Source organism: Theropithecus gelada, chromosome 8 (genome assembly GCF_003255815.1).
Source record: "Theropithecus gelada isolate Dixy chromosome 8, Tgel_1.0, whole genome shotgun sequence".
NCBI classification, from domain to species: Eukaryota; Metazoa; Chordata; class Mammalia; order Primates; family Cercopithecidae; genus Theropithecus; species Theropithecus gelada.
Window position 1 is genome coordinate 83,941,029 of NC_037676.1, and position 18,831 is coordinate 83,959,859.

Consider the following 18,831-nt stretch of genomic DNA (forward strand, 5'->3'; position numbering starts at 1 on the left):
AAAAACTAGCCAGGCAAGGTGGCGGGCGCCTGTAGTCCCAGCTACTCGGGAGGCTGAGGCAGGAGAATGGCTTAAACCCGGGAGGCAGAGCTTGCAGTGAGCTGAGATCCGGCCACTGCACTCCAGCCTGGGAGACAGAGTGAGACTCCATCTCAAAAAAATAAAATAAAATAAACAAACTTGCGGGGCGCAGTGGCTCACGCCTGTAATCCCACCATTTTGGGAGGCCAAGGAGGGCGGATCACGAGGTCAGGAGTTCAAGACCAGCCTGACCAACATGGTGAAATCCTGTCTCTACTAAAAATACAAAAATTAGCCGGGTGTGGCAGTGCACACCTGTAATCCCAGCTACTCATGAGGCTGAGGCAGGAGAATCACTTGAACCCAGGAGGCCAAGGTTGCAGTGAGCTGAGATTGCCCCACTGCACTCCAGCCTGGATGACAGAATGAGACTCTGTCTCAAAACAAAACAAAACAAAAATAAAATAAATAAATTATCATTCTATGTGAAAGGCTGGAAAAAGGACATTAGAGAAAAATCTAAACAAAGCAGAAGGAAATAATAAAAAAGCAACAATTAGTGAAACAGAAAACAAAACACAGAGGTCTTTAAATCCAAATCATAGTTCTTTGAAAACACTACGAAAAAATAAGGATAAACTTGTAGCTATTCTGTCTAAAGGGGAAAGAAGGAAAAGTACAAATGAAAAATATTAAGAAAGAAGTAGAATAACTAAAGACACACTGAGATTCTGAAGTATAACAGAATAACTTCAACAACTTGATAACAATAAACTGAAAAATCTACATCAAACAATTTTTTGGAAAAATATTTACCAAAATTGACTTCAGAAGAAATAGATTATCCAGATAAAGAAAGATGTAACACATTGGAATAGTATTCGGAATTCTCCAAGAGTTACTACAACTGAGTGTTACGAAACCTTCGAGAACAAGTGATTCCCACCCTCTACAACTGCCTCAAAGAATAGAAGACAGAAAGCTGCTCAACTAATTTTTGAGCATAATCTTGCTATTAATGTCACAAATACACACTAAATAATATGTTAGCAAATCAATTTAAAAGAATTATATACCAGAGTCAAGTGATTTATCCTGGAATATTTGATGATCTAATGACAGAAACCTGATTGATAAAACTTATTACATTGATGAGGAAACAATGATCTTACTAGATGTAAGAAAAAAATTTACAGTAAAGTTTAATATCCATTCATAATGTAAATTACTAGCAAACTAGGAATAGAAAGAAATAATAATATCAAGAAAAAGGCTACTAACACTAACTTACAGTATATCTAATACTTGAGGAAACTTTAGATACATTTGCATTAAAGTCAGAAACATGATGATTCCTTCTATTGCCCATATTATTCAACATTGTTCTGAAGATCTCAACATTAAGACAAACAATGATAATGGACAAAAGAGAAGAGAAAATCTGCAGAAAAAATCCAAAAAAATTGGTATTTGGAGAAGATATAACTCCAAAGAAAATAGCCCAGAAAAATCTACAAAATATGGGAACTATTAGGAATTTATTTGCCAGATAGAAGGTCAACATAACATTAACCAACAATAGTTAGGAAAATGTAATTTTTTAAAAAAGGTATTATTTATAATGACAGCAAAAATTATAAAGAGCCTAGGAATAAAACTAAGAAAAGGTATATAAATATTTATGGTAGGCATTATAGAATGTTACTTCTATAATTACACATAAAAGAAAACCTAAAGAAAAGTTGGAAAGATATACCACAGACATAGATAGAAAAGTCAAAATTCTAAAGATGTCAACTGTCTCTAATCTAAAATTCAGCATAGTTCCTATCAAAATCATAATTTCACAGAATAAGGCAAAGTGATCCTAACATTTTTATGAAGGAATAAATGGCCAAAAATAGACATGGTTGAAAGCACTAATAGAAAGTGTCAAATGAGTACAACCACTGACAACAGGAAGTTGACCATATCTAGTAAAGCTGAAGATCAGCAAAGCCCATAATCCAGGTTTTCTATTTCCAGGTATATTCCCTAAAGCAGCATTTTTTAAACTGGGAGTCTCAATCCATCAGAGGTTGGAAAATCAACCTAATAGGTTCTGACTAACAATCTTTAAAATAGAATAACAAATATTATAATATAACACATATTAAGGGTAAGTACCATTCAACTAAACTGTGTTAGGGTATGCATATATATATTGGGTTGTTATATAAAATAACTGATATTGTGAAGTTTTAAAGGAACAGTCCTAGAGAAACTCTTCTACATACACACAAGGATGGTCACCACAGACAGTTTATAATAGCGAAAAATTGAAAAAAATCTGAATTTTGTTGACTACACGTCTCAGCATGGATAAATGTTAACAGCACATCCCACGTGGGAAAAAGAAAACCAACACGAAGAAGGATACATATGGTTCACTGTCATGTCTATAAAATGAAAAGACTCATAAAACTATGTATTATTTATGCTGACATATACCATGCAACATTAAGAATGATACATACTAGGTTTAGGTTAGTTGTTAATTGATGGGAAGGAGGAACACAAAGAGGACTTCAACTATATTTGAAATTTTTGTGTTTTAAAAAATCTCTAAGACCAACCTGTGGTAATGACTTATCACCATCAGCATGCATCTTTAATTTCATCAATGCAACCTTTGCAGCTGTTTCACTATTTTTGGCACCTTTCCGTCGTTTACTTGCTGTTTCTCCTGTCTTGGAATCTAAGAAGTGTAAGCATGTAATCACATAAAACTTTCACATTACAAATAGAGTTTCATTATAAAACACTTATTAATTATGGCCCTGAAACATATATAAATTACACACAAGAGAGATATACAGAGACCACATTCATTGTATAGGTATTGTATTTACATGGTCAATGGAAAAATATCATTGAGATTGATCTAAGCAATCTCCACATCAAAAAATTCACCATAATGTGCTTCTTTCCAACTTAAGCCTATTCAACCTAAAGCAGTCATTAATGCTTCTACAGACAACCTTAAGATTTGCATATGTAAGATTTTAATAAAGGTACTATCCTTAATATGGAATAAAAATTCTGAGCTAGCATACCGTCAGAAAGACTGATTTAAGTCAGAGATACATTCATTTCTGGTATCTCTTATTATCAGCAGTATTCACAGCACAGCTGACTAGGTTTAGAGTTTAGTCTGTAGAGAAAGCAGCTGGCTACTTCAATCTCATGAATACAATTTCTACACCAATGGTTAACTAGCTAATCTAAGTGGCTCAGCAAAAGAGATAAGTACTTATGGTGGAGTACTTTCTAAATAATTTCCAAATTTTCATTGTTCAGGTAGACCTCGTAAGATATACTGTCACAAGAATATCATCAAAATGCAAGTTAATACAAATACCACTAGGGCTATTAATGATGCCTCCCGTAATTGGAAAGTAGACATAAGAAGCAGGAGCTCTGGAACTAGGAAAGCAACAAAACACACTTTCTAGATACTTACCAATAATGTCTTTAACAAGCTTCTGAGTGGCAGCCATTCGAGGCTTTGGGATTTCCAGTTTTTCACACTCATGATCTGACTGATGACGGTGTCTATGAGCAACAGAAGAGTGACACTAGTTCATGTGTTTGTATAGGACTTAAATAGATATACAAAGTGTGAACAGCCTAAGTGATCAACCACCTCAGGCAAAAATTCTTCTCACAATGAGGACATATAACTGCCACAAGTTCTCTCTCAGCACAGTCTTTGAATGAGCATGGGTAAGATGTATATTGATCTGTCTTCAGTCTCTCATTGATTACAGTCACCTGAAAATGCAAAAAGGATGAAATGTATTACATTTCAGACCTAAACCAAATCAATGTGTCTATTCTAGAAGGCAGCATTCATATTATTTTTGCTTAAACTTATTAGAGCAAGTTACTTACTCTCACATAAAGATTATAATGAATGTTTTGTGTGACAAATGATTACTATGCTGACTGTTCCACATTTTCATAATTTTCCTACTGTGGTATATTTGTCTTCTAAGTCAAGTTGAAATGACTATTTAATTACGCTCTATAATTTTAACCTGCTTTGTAACAGTCTCATACAAAGATGCCCCCATGATATGCTCAGGTAATTATCTCATCAACCCTCAAATGGCAAGTCAACCTAATTTCCACACTAATTTTAGGAGATAAAATACTTAACTCAGAGAATAAAACACTTAAAAATATTTATTTATTCGTGAGATAAAAGGTTAAAGACAGTTTTCGTAATCACACATTATTCTTTATGCCCTATTTCATATTTTTATTACCAGCAAATACTCCACCACAGGAAGAAAAGATTTTATAAGACTAAAAAAAAAAAAAAAAAAAAAAATCTAGATCAGCCAGGCTATTCTGAGCATTAACAAACCAGGTTTCTAAAGATGAGTAAACTTAGGGAAATAAATGCTTGAAAACTACAACCAAAGGGAATTTCTTTTTATAAATAATAGTTACATCTTATTGGAATTAAGTATCTTTTTGAACTTGTGGCAATGGCCTAATGATGTTTCAGTATTTAATTAACAGAATCTAATTATCTGAGAGACATTCAGAGAAATCAAATTATATCCTAAGAAAAAAGAAAATACAGGATAGATTTATAAACTGCAAGAAACATCAGTAAGTTTTATTGTATGACTGAATATTTCCTCCAGTTAACGCTGCATAAAATCAACATGCTAGGTAATTTTAATTTTCCTCAAATAGATCACGTAAACTTCAAAGAATCAAATTTTGACTGATCATTTAAACTCGAAAGAATCAGATTTCAACTGAATCTCATGTAACTTTAATAACTTTCTATAACTGAGAAAACAGATGTGAAAATATTTGGTAAAGCACTTGGTAAATGGTGGGCAGGAATAAATGTCCACTGAAAAGTGTTAGAACACATTGAACATGGCAGGTTTAGCTTTCTCTCTTCCTTTTGGAATTGAACTGCCTTCAGGAGAAAGCCTAACCTGGTCCAGTACTGCTGTGACTGCTGGGCAAGTCTGCCTAATTCTGGATTTTCTTTGCAAACCCATTTGGCTTTATGCTGAGCTTCATCATTCAACTTATCTTTACCAGTAATAAGGGTAATATTTTGACCTCTATTTGCCAGACCTTTCTTAACTTATGATTTGTGCAAAATTAGGGTAGGAATTTTATTATACTATAGGTTTCTTCCTGGTTATCTTAGGCTGACTGAGCCAGAATGATTTACTACCACAGATCCTATCAGCGGGCATCAGTGAAAATGAACACAACAGTGAAGGACACAGTGAACTGGAGGGAATATACAAGGAGGACATTAACTTAAGTGTATATTTATAAATATATAGCCTTAGATGGCCGTGGTGGCTAACGCCTGTAATCCCAACACTTTGGGAGGCCAAGACGGGTAGATCACCTGAGGTCAGGAGTTTCAGACCAGCCTGGCCAACATGGTGAAACCCCATCTCTACTAAAAATACAAAAATCAGTTGGGCATGGTGGCGCATGCATATAATCCCAGCTACTTGGGAGGCTGAGCCAGGAGAATCACTTGAACCCAGGAGGCAGAGGTTGCAGTGAGCCAAGATCAGGCCACTGCACTCCAGCCTGGGCAACAAGAGCAAAACTCCATCTCAAAAAAAACGAAACAGAACAAAACAAACAAATAAATATATAGCCTTACGCTGTAAGTGGGCTACCTAAACAAATGTTAAAGAATAAGAATTATGAGGATAAACATTTACAAATACCAAGTAAAACAATTTTTCTTTCAAACAGAGAAAAATAATATAAATGAAGCAAAAGCCTGTTTGCCTAATCAGTTTAGTGTGCCAAACTTTAATCTCTGTGACACTGACTGGCTTTAAATCTAATCAAATTTGGAATAAAAGTACATAAATACAAATACATTTTATCAGATCGGAAAAGTATTAACATACCTCAGGACAACCATGAGACTCCCTGCTTCTGTGTTCAAGGCTTAAATAATAATAGTAAGTGTTTATTTAAATAACATACTTAAAGATAACTGCAGTAATTTGCAATATTTTAATGTTCACTATTCTTAAGATACATTATGCTCATACTACATTAATAACTTTGAATATGAGAAAAAACTGAAATGTCAGATAAATTAAAGATGGAGCATCTATAGTCTCAAACGTTTTAAAACACAAATGTTCAACTTGAATGAGTAAAACAATTCACTACCCTAAATTACGTTTACTTTGAATGCTTTAGGGTATATGAAAATATAAACGTATCTTTCACCTCTTTTTATTTCTAAAAGATCATCAGTAGTAAAATGTAAAGAGTGTTCTAATTCCAAATAATTTAAAAATATACATTACTTTTATTTACTTCCAACAAATCATTCTGAATTATATTCTGAAAAAAAATCATTCTTTCAGTGCTCTATTTTGTAAAACAAATACTTGACATTTTAAAGTTTAACTGTAAGGAAAATCCATTTTCCAAAATTCTTGATTAATTCCCAGGTTTTACTTGGCATGTAACGTAGTCAAATGCTGTGATTCCTATTTTAAGGCATTTACAGATTGGGCTTTCATTTTATTAATTAAAATAAAGAGTAATAATTATAACTAGATTTTTACCATATTCTTTATATTGTGAATATTATTTTCTCCTTGTAATTAAAAGACAAAAATATAACTTTTATATAAAATTCACATACATAACCCCACTTTTGGAAGTTTAAAAATTAGTCACATATATGAAGAAGTAATCAGAGCCTATAAGGATACAGAATATCAATGATCAATGGCTAAAGTAACAATTACTTTAAATCATTCTACTTTTCAGAAATAATCTCATATTAATAAACATTAAAATTACTCCCAAATCCTGCATAAAAACTTAACTTACCAAAATATTCCTGAACAATCATCACACACAAATGGAAGAAAATCTAAAATTGAGAGAAAATGTATATACTGGTCAGTATCTGATTTTGATTTAGTTTTCTTAAGCAAGAAAGCAACCTCTATGGAAAAATTTCCCATTTTGATTAATATCCTAGTGTAGCAAGCACTATGTAACCACTCTAACAAAAGTAATCACAACTTCAACAACTGTGACAGAAAGCAATTGGATTAACAGAAGGTATTAATAGATGTTACTTGTAACTTTACTAAGTCAGACAAAAATAAGTTCTAGTGGTTTTTTCTTTTTTGTTTTGTTTCCCAGATTTACTAGGTGTTGTTTTTGATGACTGTATACTGCAAAAATTCTGCATTTGGAGTTAAAACCTGGGATTCAATTCTGATTCACTGCTTACTAATCTAACAATGCTAGGCAAGTTACTTAACAGTAAAGCTTTGGATATATATGTATATTTTTATATATCCAATAAATATATATATTTTTATATATATATATCTGTGTACTAATATATATCTGTGTGTGAACAACATATACATATATCGCCAAAGCTTGACTATATTCAAATACATTTATATTTATATATACATCTATAAGATTTATGGTATTTCAAATATATATAATTTGAGGTAATATATAGTAGTTAGTATAAAGTATATGTGTGTGTGTTTCTATATACGTAGGTAAATAAACATATAGAAAACCAAAGCTCTATTACTGGGTAAGAAAAAATAGAAAGATATAGACAGGTAGATACAGAGACAGGTATAAAGAGATAAGCACATCCTTTCTGTGTATATATGTATATGTGTGTGTATGCATGTGTGAATATATCTATATCTGTATCTATGCTGTAGGCCACACAGACCTCATAGTGTACTTATAAAAACCAAATGAGATATATATAAAAGATCAGAATAGTAATACAGTAACTATAATTAATAAGAATAATACAACAATTAACTTCTTTTGAGTACACTCAACTCAGAACAATACTGCCAGGCGTCGTGCGCGGTGGCTCATGCCTGTAATCCCAGCACTTTGGGAGGCCGACGCGGGCAGATCACCTGAGGTTGAGAGTTTGAAAACAGCCTGGCCAACATGGCGAAACCCCATCTCTACTAAAAAATTTAAAAAAAACACAAAAAAATTAGCTGGGCATGGTGGTTCATGCCTGTAATCCCAGCTACTCAAGAGGCTGTGAGGCAGGAGAATCACTTGAACTCAGGAGGTTGCAGAGAGCTGAGATGGCGCCACTGCACTCCATCCTGGGCCACAGAGCCAGACTCCATCTAAAAACAAAACAAACAAACAAACAAAAAAGAACAATACTGCAGTGACTGGGTGGAGATGCTTAATATTTTGAGACTTTTAATAATGAAGTATTAGATGCAAACCAGAAGGACCCAGGGGAAAGAGTTAAGTCAAGACAATTTCCCAGCACCTGATACCATCCTTCAATCCCTCCAGAAGGGAGATAAAATTTAGGATATACACTTGACACAGTCTAAATCTTAACTGCTTTCCACTAGTCCCAAACAGATAGGCCTGGCCTCATCTCAGTTATTGACACTAAAAAGATAAATAGCTGGAAAGGAAAATGAACTATGTCATGAATGGCATATAATGTGTATTGGACTCACTAGTGGGGGATCAGGCACAGACACACATAATTTACAATCAAAACCCAAATGGCTAAGCTTCCACATGAAAAAAGTCACACTGTCTTGTTAGTACAGCCAGTGGTGAAAGATACATAGATAGTATAGGGATTGTCACCTGTCCTATCATGCACACCCACAGTAGAAATCACTAATCAATTATGGAACTCCACTGAAACTGGGCTAAATCTCAGAGTCCCTGATACCGTATTCAGGCACTTGATACCAATGACTGAAGTTGCAAGGGGAGATTAAACCTGTTTGCTACCTTATGTAGTGTGTGAAACCTAGTAACAACGACTGAGCAGTCTGTGTGGTTCTACCGCTCCAAAAACTTGCCTTTTTCAGGTGTATGGCATCCTGAAGTCAGTGCCACATTACCTTGGACTAGGTATATCCCAAGGTCTCTCAGTACAATGGGGAGAGCTCATCGCCATATTATTAATTCTCTCTAAAACGCAGCTTACTAGTTGGAAAGGTCTTCTGTGTAAATGACTGTAGTTTACACCCTTATGTGGTCCAAGCACCAAAATCAATAATCTGTAAATGTTTGTTCAAACAATAATAATAAGAATCAGGGAATGACAGAGCTAGGAGAGCATGATGACCACTTGGTGGAATAATCTGAGGATCAGGATGCCTTTGAGAATTTGATACAAGCTAAGGAAGTACCTTCTTCCGGACACAAACCCACGTGAATACCAGTTGGGCGAGCTGATCTCGCCCAACTCCTCCTGACAGCTAAGTAACAGATAAGTAAACAAAAAGTTTGGGAAAGTGGCTGGCCGTAGGTCGCAGTGGCAAAGCCAAAAGACAACACTCTCAGACCAATCCTACGCGTCCCATCCCCGCGCTCAGCAGGGTAAGTGTGCGCCACGCGACCCAGCAGTGGGCTTCGTGCACTGCTCGGACACGGCACACTCGAAAACCAAAATGAACACTGTAAGGTACGTTTTCAGAAATTGAAACAGGATATCTTCCTTCCAAGGATACCACAAGTCATTTCAAAGCCTCACGGCCAACAAAAACACGAACCAACCGATCTCACTGCAGCCCCAGGAGAAACGCTCTCACCCCGCTCCTCAGACTCTGCCCATCCTTGTGGCCTCCCCTCACCCGCCGCCATCATCCGCGGAGCCAAAGCGGAGCCCCGGTATCCCGTGGCCGGGGATGGGGGCTGGGGGCTCCCCGATCACCTCGCCGCCGGCAGTGCTCCACCTGGCAATGCTGCCCGATGTCCAACTCCGCCATCTCTCCGGAGCCGCAAGGGGCGGGACACAGCCTGACAGGCCGGGCAATGAGCGCGCGCGGCGCCTGACGGGAGAGTGGCGGACCCAGAGGCGGAGTCTACAGGTGGGGGCGGGGCCCGGAAGCCAGCTGTTCGCTGTGTCCTAGGTGCGTTCGCAGTGACCAGGAAAGGCCACTTTCTGTAAGTGTTCTCGGAGCGGAAGGCCTCTCGCCCAGTCCTTAAAGAAATACTCACCTGCAGCTGGGCGCGGTGGCTCACGCCTGTAATCCCAGCACTTTGTCAGGCCGCGGCGGGCGGATCACCTGAGGTCAGGAGTTCGAGACCAGCCTGACCAGGGTGCAGAAACCCCCGTCTCTACTAAACATACAAAATTAGCCGGGCGTGGTGGCGCATGCCTGTAATACCAGCTACTCGGGAGGCTGAGGCAGGAGAATCGCTTGAACCTGGGAGGCGGAGGTTGCAGTGAGCCAAGATTGGACCATTGCACTCCAACCTGGGTAAGAAGAGTGAAATTCCGTCTCAAAAAAAAAAAAAAAAAGAAATGCCCACCTGCCTTTCTGAACGATTGCGTATCGCGGTTCCCTGCGTACAACCACGAAAATCAGTAACGGCTTCACAGAAATTGTCTTTTATTTATTTTTTTAAAAGTTAATATAACTCCAGGAACCAGAACAGTGCCTGGCACACAGTGTTGCAATCATCAAGCAGAAGAGACAGACACTGGTTATTCAATTCCTGAGCCACCCCTCAACCAGTGTTACTTGATTATATAGTGTAACATACATGCCCCTTGCAAAACAGTCATCAGGGGTTTTTAAAAGTTAATGTTTCATTTTCTTTATCTTGTCCTTTTTTTTTTTTTTTTTTTTTTTTTAATTTTTTTTTGGGGGGGGGGGGGGGGGGGAGAAATCTTAACTCCTGAGACCTTGAATGTGTACTGAACCTTACAGAGTTCCTCAGAGAACTCAGACTCATTTAGCGCAACTACCTGAAGAAAGCTTATGGGATTCCACTGGGAGGTAGGGGAGTATCAGGTGTCTGGTGAGCCACTGCAAAGGTACTGAAGGAGAGGTACTTCTCGGTGGGTTACATATGAATGCCATTCCACCAATGTGATGCCAGGCACCACTCAGTGTGGATGGGTGACAATCACCCAGCACTTTTGACGGGAACTAGAAAAGTATTCTATGCCTCCCATATCCTTCTGGGGATTCCCAATCATTAATCATTGAGGTAGGGGGAAGGGTGACACTAGGAAAGAGTAATCATTACTTCTGCATTTGCTCTTGAGTCAATCTATTTAAGATTTCCATCTCAGAATTGCTTGAGTCTCTGGAGAAACTTTAAATTTTAGAGCTGTAGGTAACCTAAGATGTCATCTGGCTATCCCAGCCTCCATAGCTTTTCTTTTATTAAGATGAGAAAACCAGTTCATAGACATTAAATGATTGGCTGAATTTAGTGGATGAACCAGGACAAAAAATGCAAGTACTAAAGACTTCTGGTATTCTTGGATCTAGGGATCAGCCGCTTACCTAGATTTTATGTTTAAGTTGATCAGATCAATCAATAACAGGTTTCTGGGAATTTTACTAGGTGTTTGGAATGTTCTAGATAGGTGGCAAATACATGTTTTGTCAGTCCAATTATTCTGGATATATTTTTATTTTTTTCAGTTCTTGGACACCTCATGGAACATCAGATGATTAGAGTAGCCAGGATTGCAGTTGCTGTCACTGCTTTCTCTATTTAGTCTCCTTTGCTGGTTTCTTCTCTAGGTGCTACTTAAACACATCTATTTCACTATGTTTATGTCTTTGGTCCATTTATCAATTTACATCCTCATACAAGTGAAATTCCCATGGCTTCCATATTAAAGCCTCTCATACCCATATTCTCAGTCCCGAGAACATTTTACCAAACGTGAAGTAGCTATTTCCAACTGTCTGATAGATCTATGTGTCGTCATTTGTCATGGTGTCTTAAGTCCAAAATGGGATACTTTCCTACCATATCATCCCCTTTCTAACAAAGGCAGCCTACCACATACTTGTTTCATTCAACCGGTCAATCTTGGATTTATTCTCCACTTCTCCTTTCTTACTTCTCATGGAAGTAGCCATTAAACACTAGCAGTTCTCCCTCAGATATGTCTCTTAGGCCAGGCGCGGTGGCTCACGCCTGTAATCCCAGCACATTGGGAGGCTAAGGCGGGCAGATCACCTGAGTTCGGGAGTTCAAGATCAGCCTGACCCACATGGAGAAACACTGTTTCTACTAAAAATACAAAAATCAGCCAGGCGTGGTGGTATGCGCCTGAATTCCCAGCTACTCAGGAGGCTGAGGCAGGAGAATCGCTTGAACCTGAGAAGAAGAGGTTGCAATGAGCCGAGTTCAAGCCATTGCACTCCATCCTGGGCAACAAGAGAGAAACTCCATCTCAAAAAACAAAAAAAAGAGCTTAGTCTCTGTAGTTATCCTCAGTGACTACCCTTTAAAAAAAAGTTATGATTACTGAAGAATAACATTTAAAAATTAAAATTAAGAGGGGGAAAATGCCTAATGTGTTGTTGTACATTTGAAAAGAGGGCAGTGATGTTTATATTAAAATTCCATATTATAGTGATTATTTACCATAAGTTATATTATTATGTATAGATTTTAAATCTGTCATATGAAAAATTTCTGCTAAATATAATATTAATAAATGTGGATAAAATAGAACATAGTTGTTAATTGAGATTATTATCCCTTAATATGAAATTTACAAAGTGTTATAAACTAGCAAGTGTGACTTTGAATTACAGGTCAGAAAATATCTCTCTTTCCATCCCACTGAGGGCAGGGTGTACTTTACCACCTCCTTAATTTCGAACTTGGCCATGTAACTTGCCTTGGCCTACAGATCATTGGCCGATTTGACCCAGGTAGAGGCCTTACATGAGGTTTGGCTTGGCCCTTGTGCTCTAGTGCTCCATCCATGAGAGGAACATGCGGCAAGTAGCTACTGCCCTTCAATCTGGGCCCTAGAATGAACACATGCGGAATATACCCAAACCCAGCCCACAAACTGGAAGCAAGTTCAGTCAATCCATAAACTGAAGAAGAGCTACCAAGCCAAGTCTTTTTCCAGCCCAGTGAGATCTCATTAGACCTGCAGATCTGTGAGCATGAGTATAAATCCTTTTGTTGTATGTCCTGAGGTTTTTGGGGTGTTTTGTTACACAGCATCATCATGGCAATATCTGACTAATATACAAGCAATGAATAAAACAAATAAAAAGTGAGATATTCCATAGTTCACATGACAGAATCATTTTTCCTTTCTGGATATCAGTCTGTCTTGCACATCATGTTCAAAATCAAATCTTGAAGAGTCTAAATTCAAATTTTAATAATAACAGCTGCAATTCTTATTATTACTTACTACGTACCAGGCACTTAAAAGGATTATTTTATTTAATCTTCACAACAACACTTTTAGATACTATTATCCTCATTCTATAGAATAGCTTATAAAAATGACTCAGCTCCTGCCTCCCTCTCTCCCATATATAAAACTACTCTCTCCTTTCGTGTCTCCACTGACTTCTTACTTATTTGGACTTACTAGTTGTCCTCCTGCCCAACCTCAGGGACCAGTCTCATAGTCTGGAATGCTTTCTTCTTTCCCCACATTTGCCTGGTTATCTCCTCCTCATCTTTCAGCTCTCAAAAGAGGGATCTAGGACCTGCCCCAAGTTGGATCAGGTCTTTTGTTCTATGTACTGATTTCTCATTGTTGCTTTAACAAATTAGCATCAACCTAGTGGCTTTAAACAATACAAATGTAGGCTGGATGTGGTGGCTTATGCCTTTAATCCCAGCACTTTGGGAGGCCAAGGTGCGCTTATCACCTGAGGTTCAAGACCAGCCTGGCCAACATGGTGAAACCCTGTCTCTACAAAAATACAAAAGTATTTGGGCATGATGGCAAGTGCTTGTAATCTCAGCTACTCAGGAGGCTGAGGTGGGAGAATTGCTTGAACCCGGGAGGTGGAGGTTGCAGTGAGCCAAGATCATGACGTTGCACTCCAGCCTGGGCTAAAGAGTGAGACTCAAAACAAAAAAACAAACAAAATAAAGTAAAACAAAACCCACAAATATTATCTTAAAATTCTGGAGGTCAGAAGTCCTAAAATCAGCATATTGACAGGGCTGCATCCCTTCTGAAGGCTCTAGGAAACATCCAATTCCTTGTCTTTTCCAGCTTCTAAAGGTTGCCCAAATTCCTTGACTCATGACTCCTTCCTCAGTCTTCAAAACCAGAAAGTGGCATCCTCAAATCTCTTCCTCTTCCTCACCAAACCTTCCCATTTTTCCTTTTGCCATGTCTGTCTCTAACCCTTCTGCCTTCCTCTCTTAAGGACTCTCGTGATCACATTGGGCCCACCTAGATATTTCAGGATAATCTCATTTGATGAGCCTTAACTTAATCACACCTACAGAGTCCTTTTTGCCGTGTAAGGTGACAGAGTCACAGGTTCATGGATTATAATGTATACGACTTTGAGGGCCATTGTTTTAACTACCGCAATATATATTCTCAAATTTCTCATAGTATTTCCATAGCATTTATCACAATTTCTGAGTTTATTTTTGCATGATTATTGATTAATATCTGTCTCCTCTTTGTCACCTGAGAACAAATACTGTGTCTTATTTATTACATCTCTATCTCATTGCTCAATGCTTGGCATATGGTAAAACCTCAGAAAAAATCTGTCCACTGAGTCAATGAATGAACAAGTCAACACTGATATACGCTGCCTCCCGTGTGGTTATACTTTCAATTAATATTAATAAAAATGTAAAATTCAGAACAAAGAACATGAACATGGTAGTTTGTTCACTGTGGTTGGCCACTCAAAACCACTGGGAATATTTTGCTTGGTTCTGAGAACCATACTTCAAATGTGAAAGAGGCAAATTGGGGCATATATTTAAAGGAGGGCAGCAGGATGGCGAAGGAACTAAAAACCATTACGTAAAACTGAGAGTTTATAATGTTTAGGGCTGAAGCAGTAGAGATGAATAAGGGTGTGAAGCAAAGGAAAACCTATCATCAAAACTGCAATCCCTACTATTATCATGGCAGCAGTTATGTGTGTGAGTTTTGAAAAGCATGGTTTTTTTAAGCAATAGTTTGCCTTCCCAGGTAACTTTGTAACATTTTCTCAGGTAATTATTCTTTAGAAAGATAAATTTAGTAGTTCTGATAAGCATACATAAGATTATTTTGAAATGATGTCTTAAATTGCATTTTGGCACTAATGGGATATTCAAAATAATTAATCTAACTATAGAAAAAAATCTAACTATAGAAAAAAAATAGCAACAACACCTACTATTAACTTTACTCCTTAAAATTCTCACCAATGAAAAGAATCAAATATTTAAAAATACGAACTAGTTTCTCAAGGGTATATTTCCTTCTTCTTCTTCTTCTTTTTTTTTTTTTTTTGAGACCGAGTCTTACTCTATTGTCCAGGATGGAGTGCAGTGGCATGATCTTGCCTCACTGCAACCTCTGCCTCCTGGGTTCAGGCAATTCTTTTGCCTCAGCCTCCTTTCTCCTGCCTCAGCCTCTCGAGTAGCTGGGACTACAGGCTCGCGCCACCACGCCCGGCTAATTTTTTTTTTTTTTGTATTTTTGGTAGAGACAGGGTTTCTCCATGTTGGCCAAGCTGCTCTCAAACTCCTGACCTCAGATGATCCACCTGTCTCGGCCTCCCAAAGTGCTGGGATTACAGGTGTGAGCCATCTCGCCCAGCCTAGAGAGTATATTTCTTATAAGAGGAAGTCATTGCCTCCTTCTCTAATGCTAGGTGCAATATCTGTCCAAAGTTTTTTGTTTTTTGCCCAAATTAAGATGGGCCAGACATTTTGTGAGAGTCTTTGCATACCGGTTCTGAGATTTGATGCTTTGATTCTTTTTTGTATTATCAGAATGATAACACAGATTCTTGGATCTAGGAAATGTGTTTCCAAATATTTTCATATGCTGTACCATCATTTGGATATTTTATCACTTATGTTGTATTTCTTTATGCATTCATTTATTCAACAAATATTGATAGAGTGTCTACAGTGCGCCAGGCTCTGTTATAGGAAAATACTGGTGAAAATAGAACAAATAAAAATTCCCGCTCTGAGGGCCAGGATTCTGGGGATGGTGGGGAAGCAATGGAAAATAAAAACTTAAAAATGCAAAAGAGCGTAAGATAGATAGTGGTAAGTACTATGGAGAAAAACAAAGCTGAGAAAGAGGGTTAGAGTTCTTTTGGGGTACAGAAGTGAGACAATAGGGTTGCAGTTTCTGATATGGTGGGACAAAAATGGGATAAAGATCTAAAGAAGGTGAAGAAGGGAATGAAATAGGTGTCTGGTGGCAGGTTTCTAGGCAGAGGAGCAGCCTGTGCAATGACAGTATGCTTGGTGTACTCCAGCCAAATTGAGGACACCGGTGTGGCTGGAGCAGAGTAGATGGGGATATATGGATAGGGAGACACAGGTGAAGTAAACTTAAGGGTCAGTATTATTTCATGTAGGAGCTTGAAGACATTTGTGAAGACCTTCGCTTATAATTGGAGTGAGGTGGGAAGTCACTGGAGGTTTTCGTCTCCGTCTCCATCTGTTTGCTATGTAGGGAGGCTGTAATAGGGTCAAGGTATTTGTAGAAGAGTCAGAAGTCTAGTGGGATAATCTGGGTGAGAGATGACAGTGGTTTGAAGCATCATGCTAGTTATATTGGTGGTGGCTAGTGGGCAGGTTTCCATCATAGTTAGAACTCACGGGATCTGCTGATGGATGGGATGTGGGTCAAGGTTGATTCCAAGGTTTTTGGCCTGAGAAAAGGGAAGCCTGGAGTTATTAACTAAGAGGTAGAGGAGCAGGATTGGAGAGATTAGGTGTATTTCTTGATTAGGTACAAATCTCATGTGATTGTACTCAGGTATAGTGAAACTCTAGAGGTAAAGGAAAGTGTAGAAATCAATTTTAAGTAGGTAATGCAGTAAGAGTAACATTGAGGTGGGGGCTGTATTTCACTTTATATCCATTAAATGGTTTACATTTAAGTCTAATGAAGTTTAGGATTTTTTTTTTTCTTTTTTTTTCTTTTTTTTTTTTTTTGAGAGGGAGTCTTGCTCTGTCACCCAGGCAGGAGTGCAGTGGCATGATCGTGGTTCACTGCAACCTCCGCCTCCCAGGTGCAACCATTTCTCTGCCTCAGCTTCCCGAGTAGCTGGGATTACAGGCGCCCGCCACCATGCCCGGCTAATTTTTGTATTTTTAGTAGAGACGGGGCTTCATCATGTTGGCCAGGCTGGTCTCGAATTCGTGACCTCAGGTGATATGCCAGCCTCGGCCTCCCTCCCAAAGTGCTGGGATTACAGGCGTGAGCCACCGTGCCCAGCTGAACCTTAGGATCTTTAACTTCTTTCTGATCAAGGATGAACAAAGGTATGAAACACATGAATAAAGAGCTATGCAGGCAAAACCCAGTCATAGGCACCATCTACCTTCATTATGAGTTAGGATAATCAAACTTTTAATTTTGCAAAATTATAATTTTTTAAATCATAGCGACTTTTGTACTCAAGTGTGACTGAGTATTATATATGATGGATATTTGGTTCTAAGAAACAGAACTGCTGATAAAAAGAATGTGTACATGCTTGTTGAGCTGCTTAATAAATAACTATTTGATGATGATTCTGCAGTATGTTTAAAGGCAATCCTTCTTCTGTTGCTTTAGAGAGTTCATTTGGCATTCTAAAAATGGACGTAATTTCAGGGGGTGGCCAAAATGTATCAATTAGCCTGACAGCTAGGTCTTTTCAACAGATCTATAAATTTCCAATTTCCTTTGCCCTCTTAACCGTGGTAAATCATCCTGAACAAGATCGTTCTTTTGAACAACAGCCTCCTTATTAGCTGAGATCAATTGAGATTAGAAAATGAAAAATACACTAGATGCTAAGAACTCTTTATGAAACCACATTTGTAGGATGAGTATTGAATGAAGATTAATGTGTTATTTTTGGCTTCTAAATCACTGATTTAAAAATTTATTTTCTACATCCCACTGCTGGATTAAACACTAATATATATTTGGTTGGTTTACTTGCTTGCAAGTGTTATCTTTTCCTCTTTGAGCTTATGGATTAATGGAAGGAAATGATTTTTAATTTAATTGTATCTTGCTTTGCACACCACATGTTTCTGAAAGAGCTACACACTAAATTGGTTAAATTGATTATTTTTTCCTATTGAATTACAAATTAATGACTAGCTTCTTTGTTTTAATGTCTGATTGATTTTCATTTGCTTTTTGAATAAAATACAGGATCCTTAGCACATCATGTGATCTGGACTTATGTGATCTGGACTCTGTCTACCTTTGTAGGCGACCTCACCACACTCTCCTACTCTCCTCTTCTGTCTCTAAGCCCCAGTGACACTGACCTTTTCTCAACCCCTAGTAATTCAGACTCAAGATTTTTGCACATATTGTTTAAAAGTTTTAATTCTCCAACATTCTTTGCTTTATTAAAAATTTAGTACACATAGTACATTGCTTTCTTAATTCTCCATCTTCCCTTAGCAAGAACGTAGGCTCCAAATATGAATGTATTTTCGTCTTTTTATTCACTGCTGAATCTCTACATCTAAAAGTGATGAATAAATGAATGAATAAATTGATAAATGAATAAGGAATTCCTTATAATGGAATAAAAACTTCCCTTCTGTAAAACCAGGTAACTTCTATTCATCTTTCAAATTCTAGCTTAAATGTCACTTTTTCAGGCCACTCCTCTATGACCCTAAGACAAGATCGAGTTCCTCTATTATTTATTCTTATGGATCCTATACTTTTCTATATAGTTTATTAGAACTCCAACTTATAAAGTTTATTATTTGTGAGATAATTTGCTTAAT

General features: G+C 37.6%; 1 protein-coding gene across 2 annotated transcripts in view; it reads right to left on the reverse strand.

Moving 5' to 3' along the window:
• The window catches only part of ZFAND1 (zinc finger AN1-type containing 1), a 19,533-nt gene extending 9,654 nt beyond the window's left edge, over positions 1 to 9,879 (reverse strand). The window contains exons 1-6 of one of the 2 annotated variants that reach the window (XM_025393933.1): positions 9,797 to 9,879; positions 6,925 to 6,967; positions 5,979 to 6,018; positions 3,707 to 3,834; positions 3,524 to 3,615; positions 2,637 to 2,758 (exon numbers count right to left, since the gene is read on the reverse strand). In XM_025393933.1, coding sequence (XP_025249718.1) covers positions 2,637 to 2,758; positions 3,524 to 3,615; positions 3,707 to 3,834; positions 5,979 to 6,018; positions 6,925 to 6,967; positions 9,797 to 9,851 — 480 coding nt within the window. In that variant the 5' untranslated portion in view covers positions 9,852 to 9,879. The remainder of the gene's footprint in view (positions 1 to 2,636; positions 2,759 to 3,523; positions 3,616 to 3,706; positions 3,835 to 5,978; positions 6,019 to 6,924; positions 6,968 to 9,796) is intronic. The other variant, XM_025393932.1, reaches the window with a different exon arrangement.
• Positions 9,880 to 18,831: the final 8,952 nt, after the last annotated feature.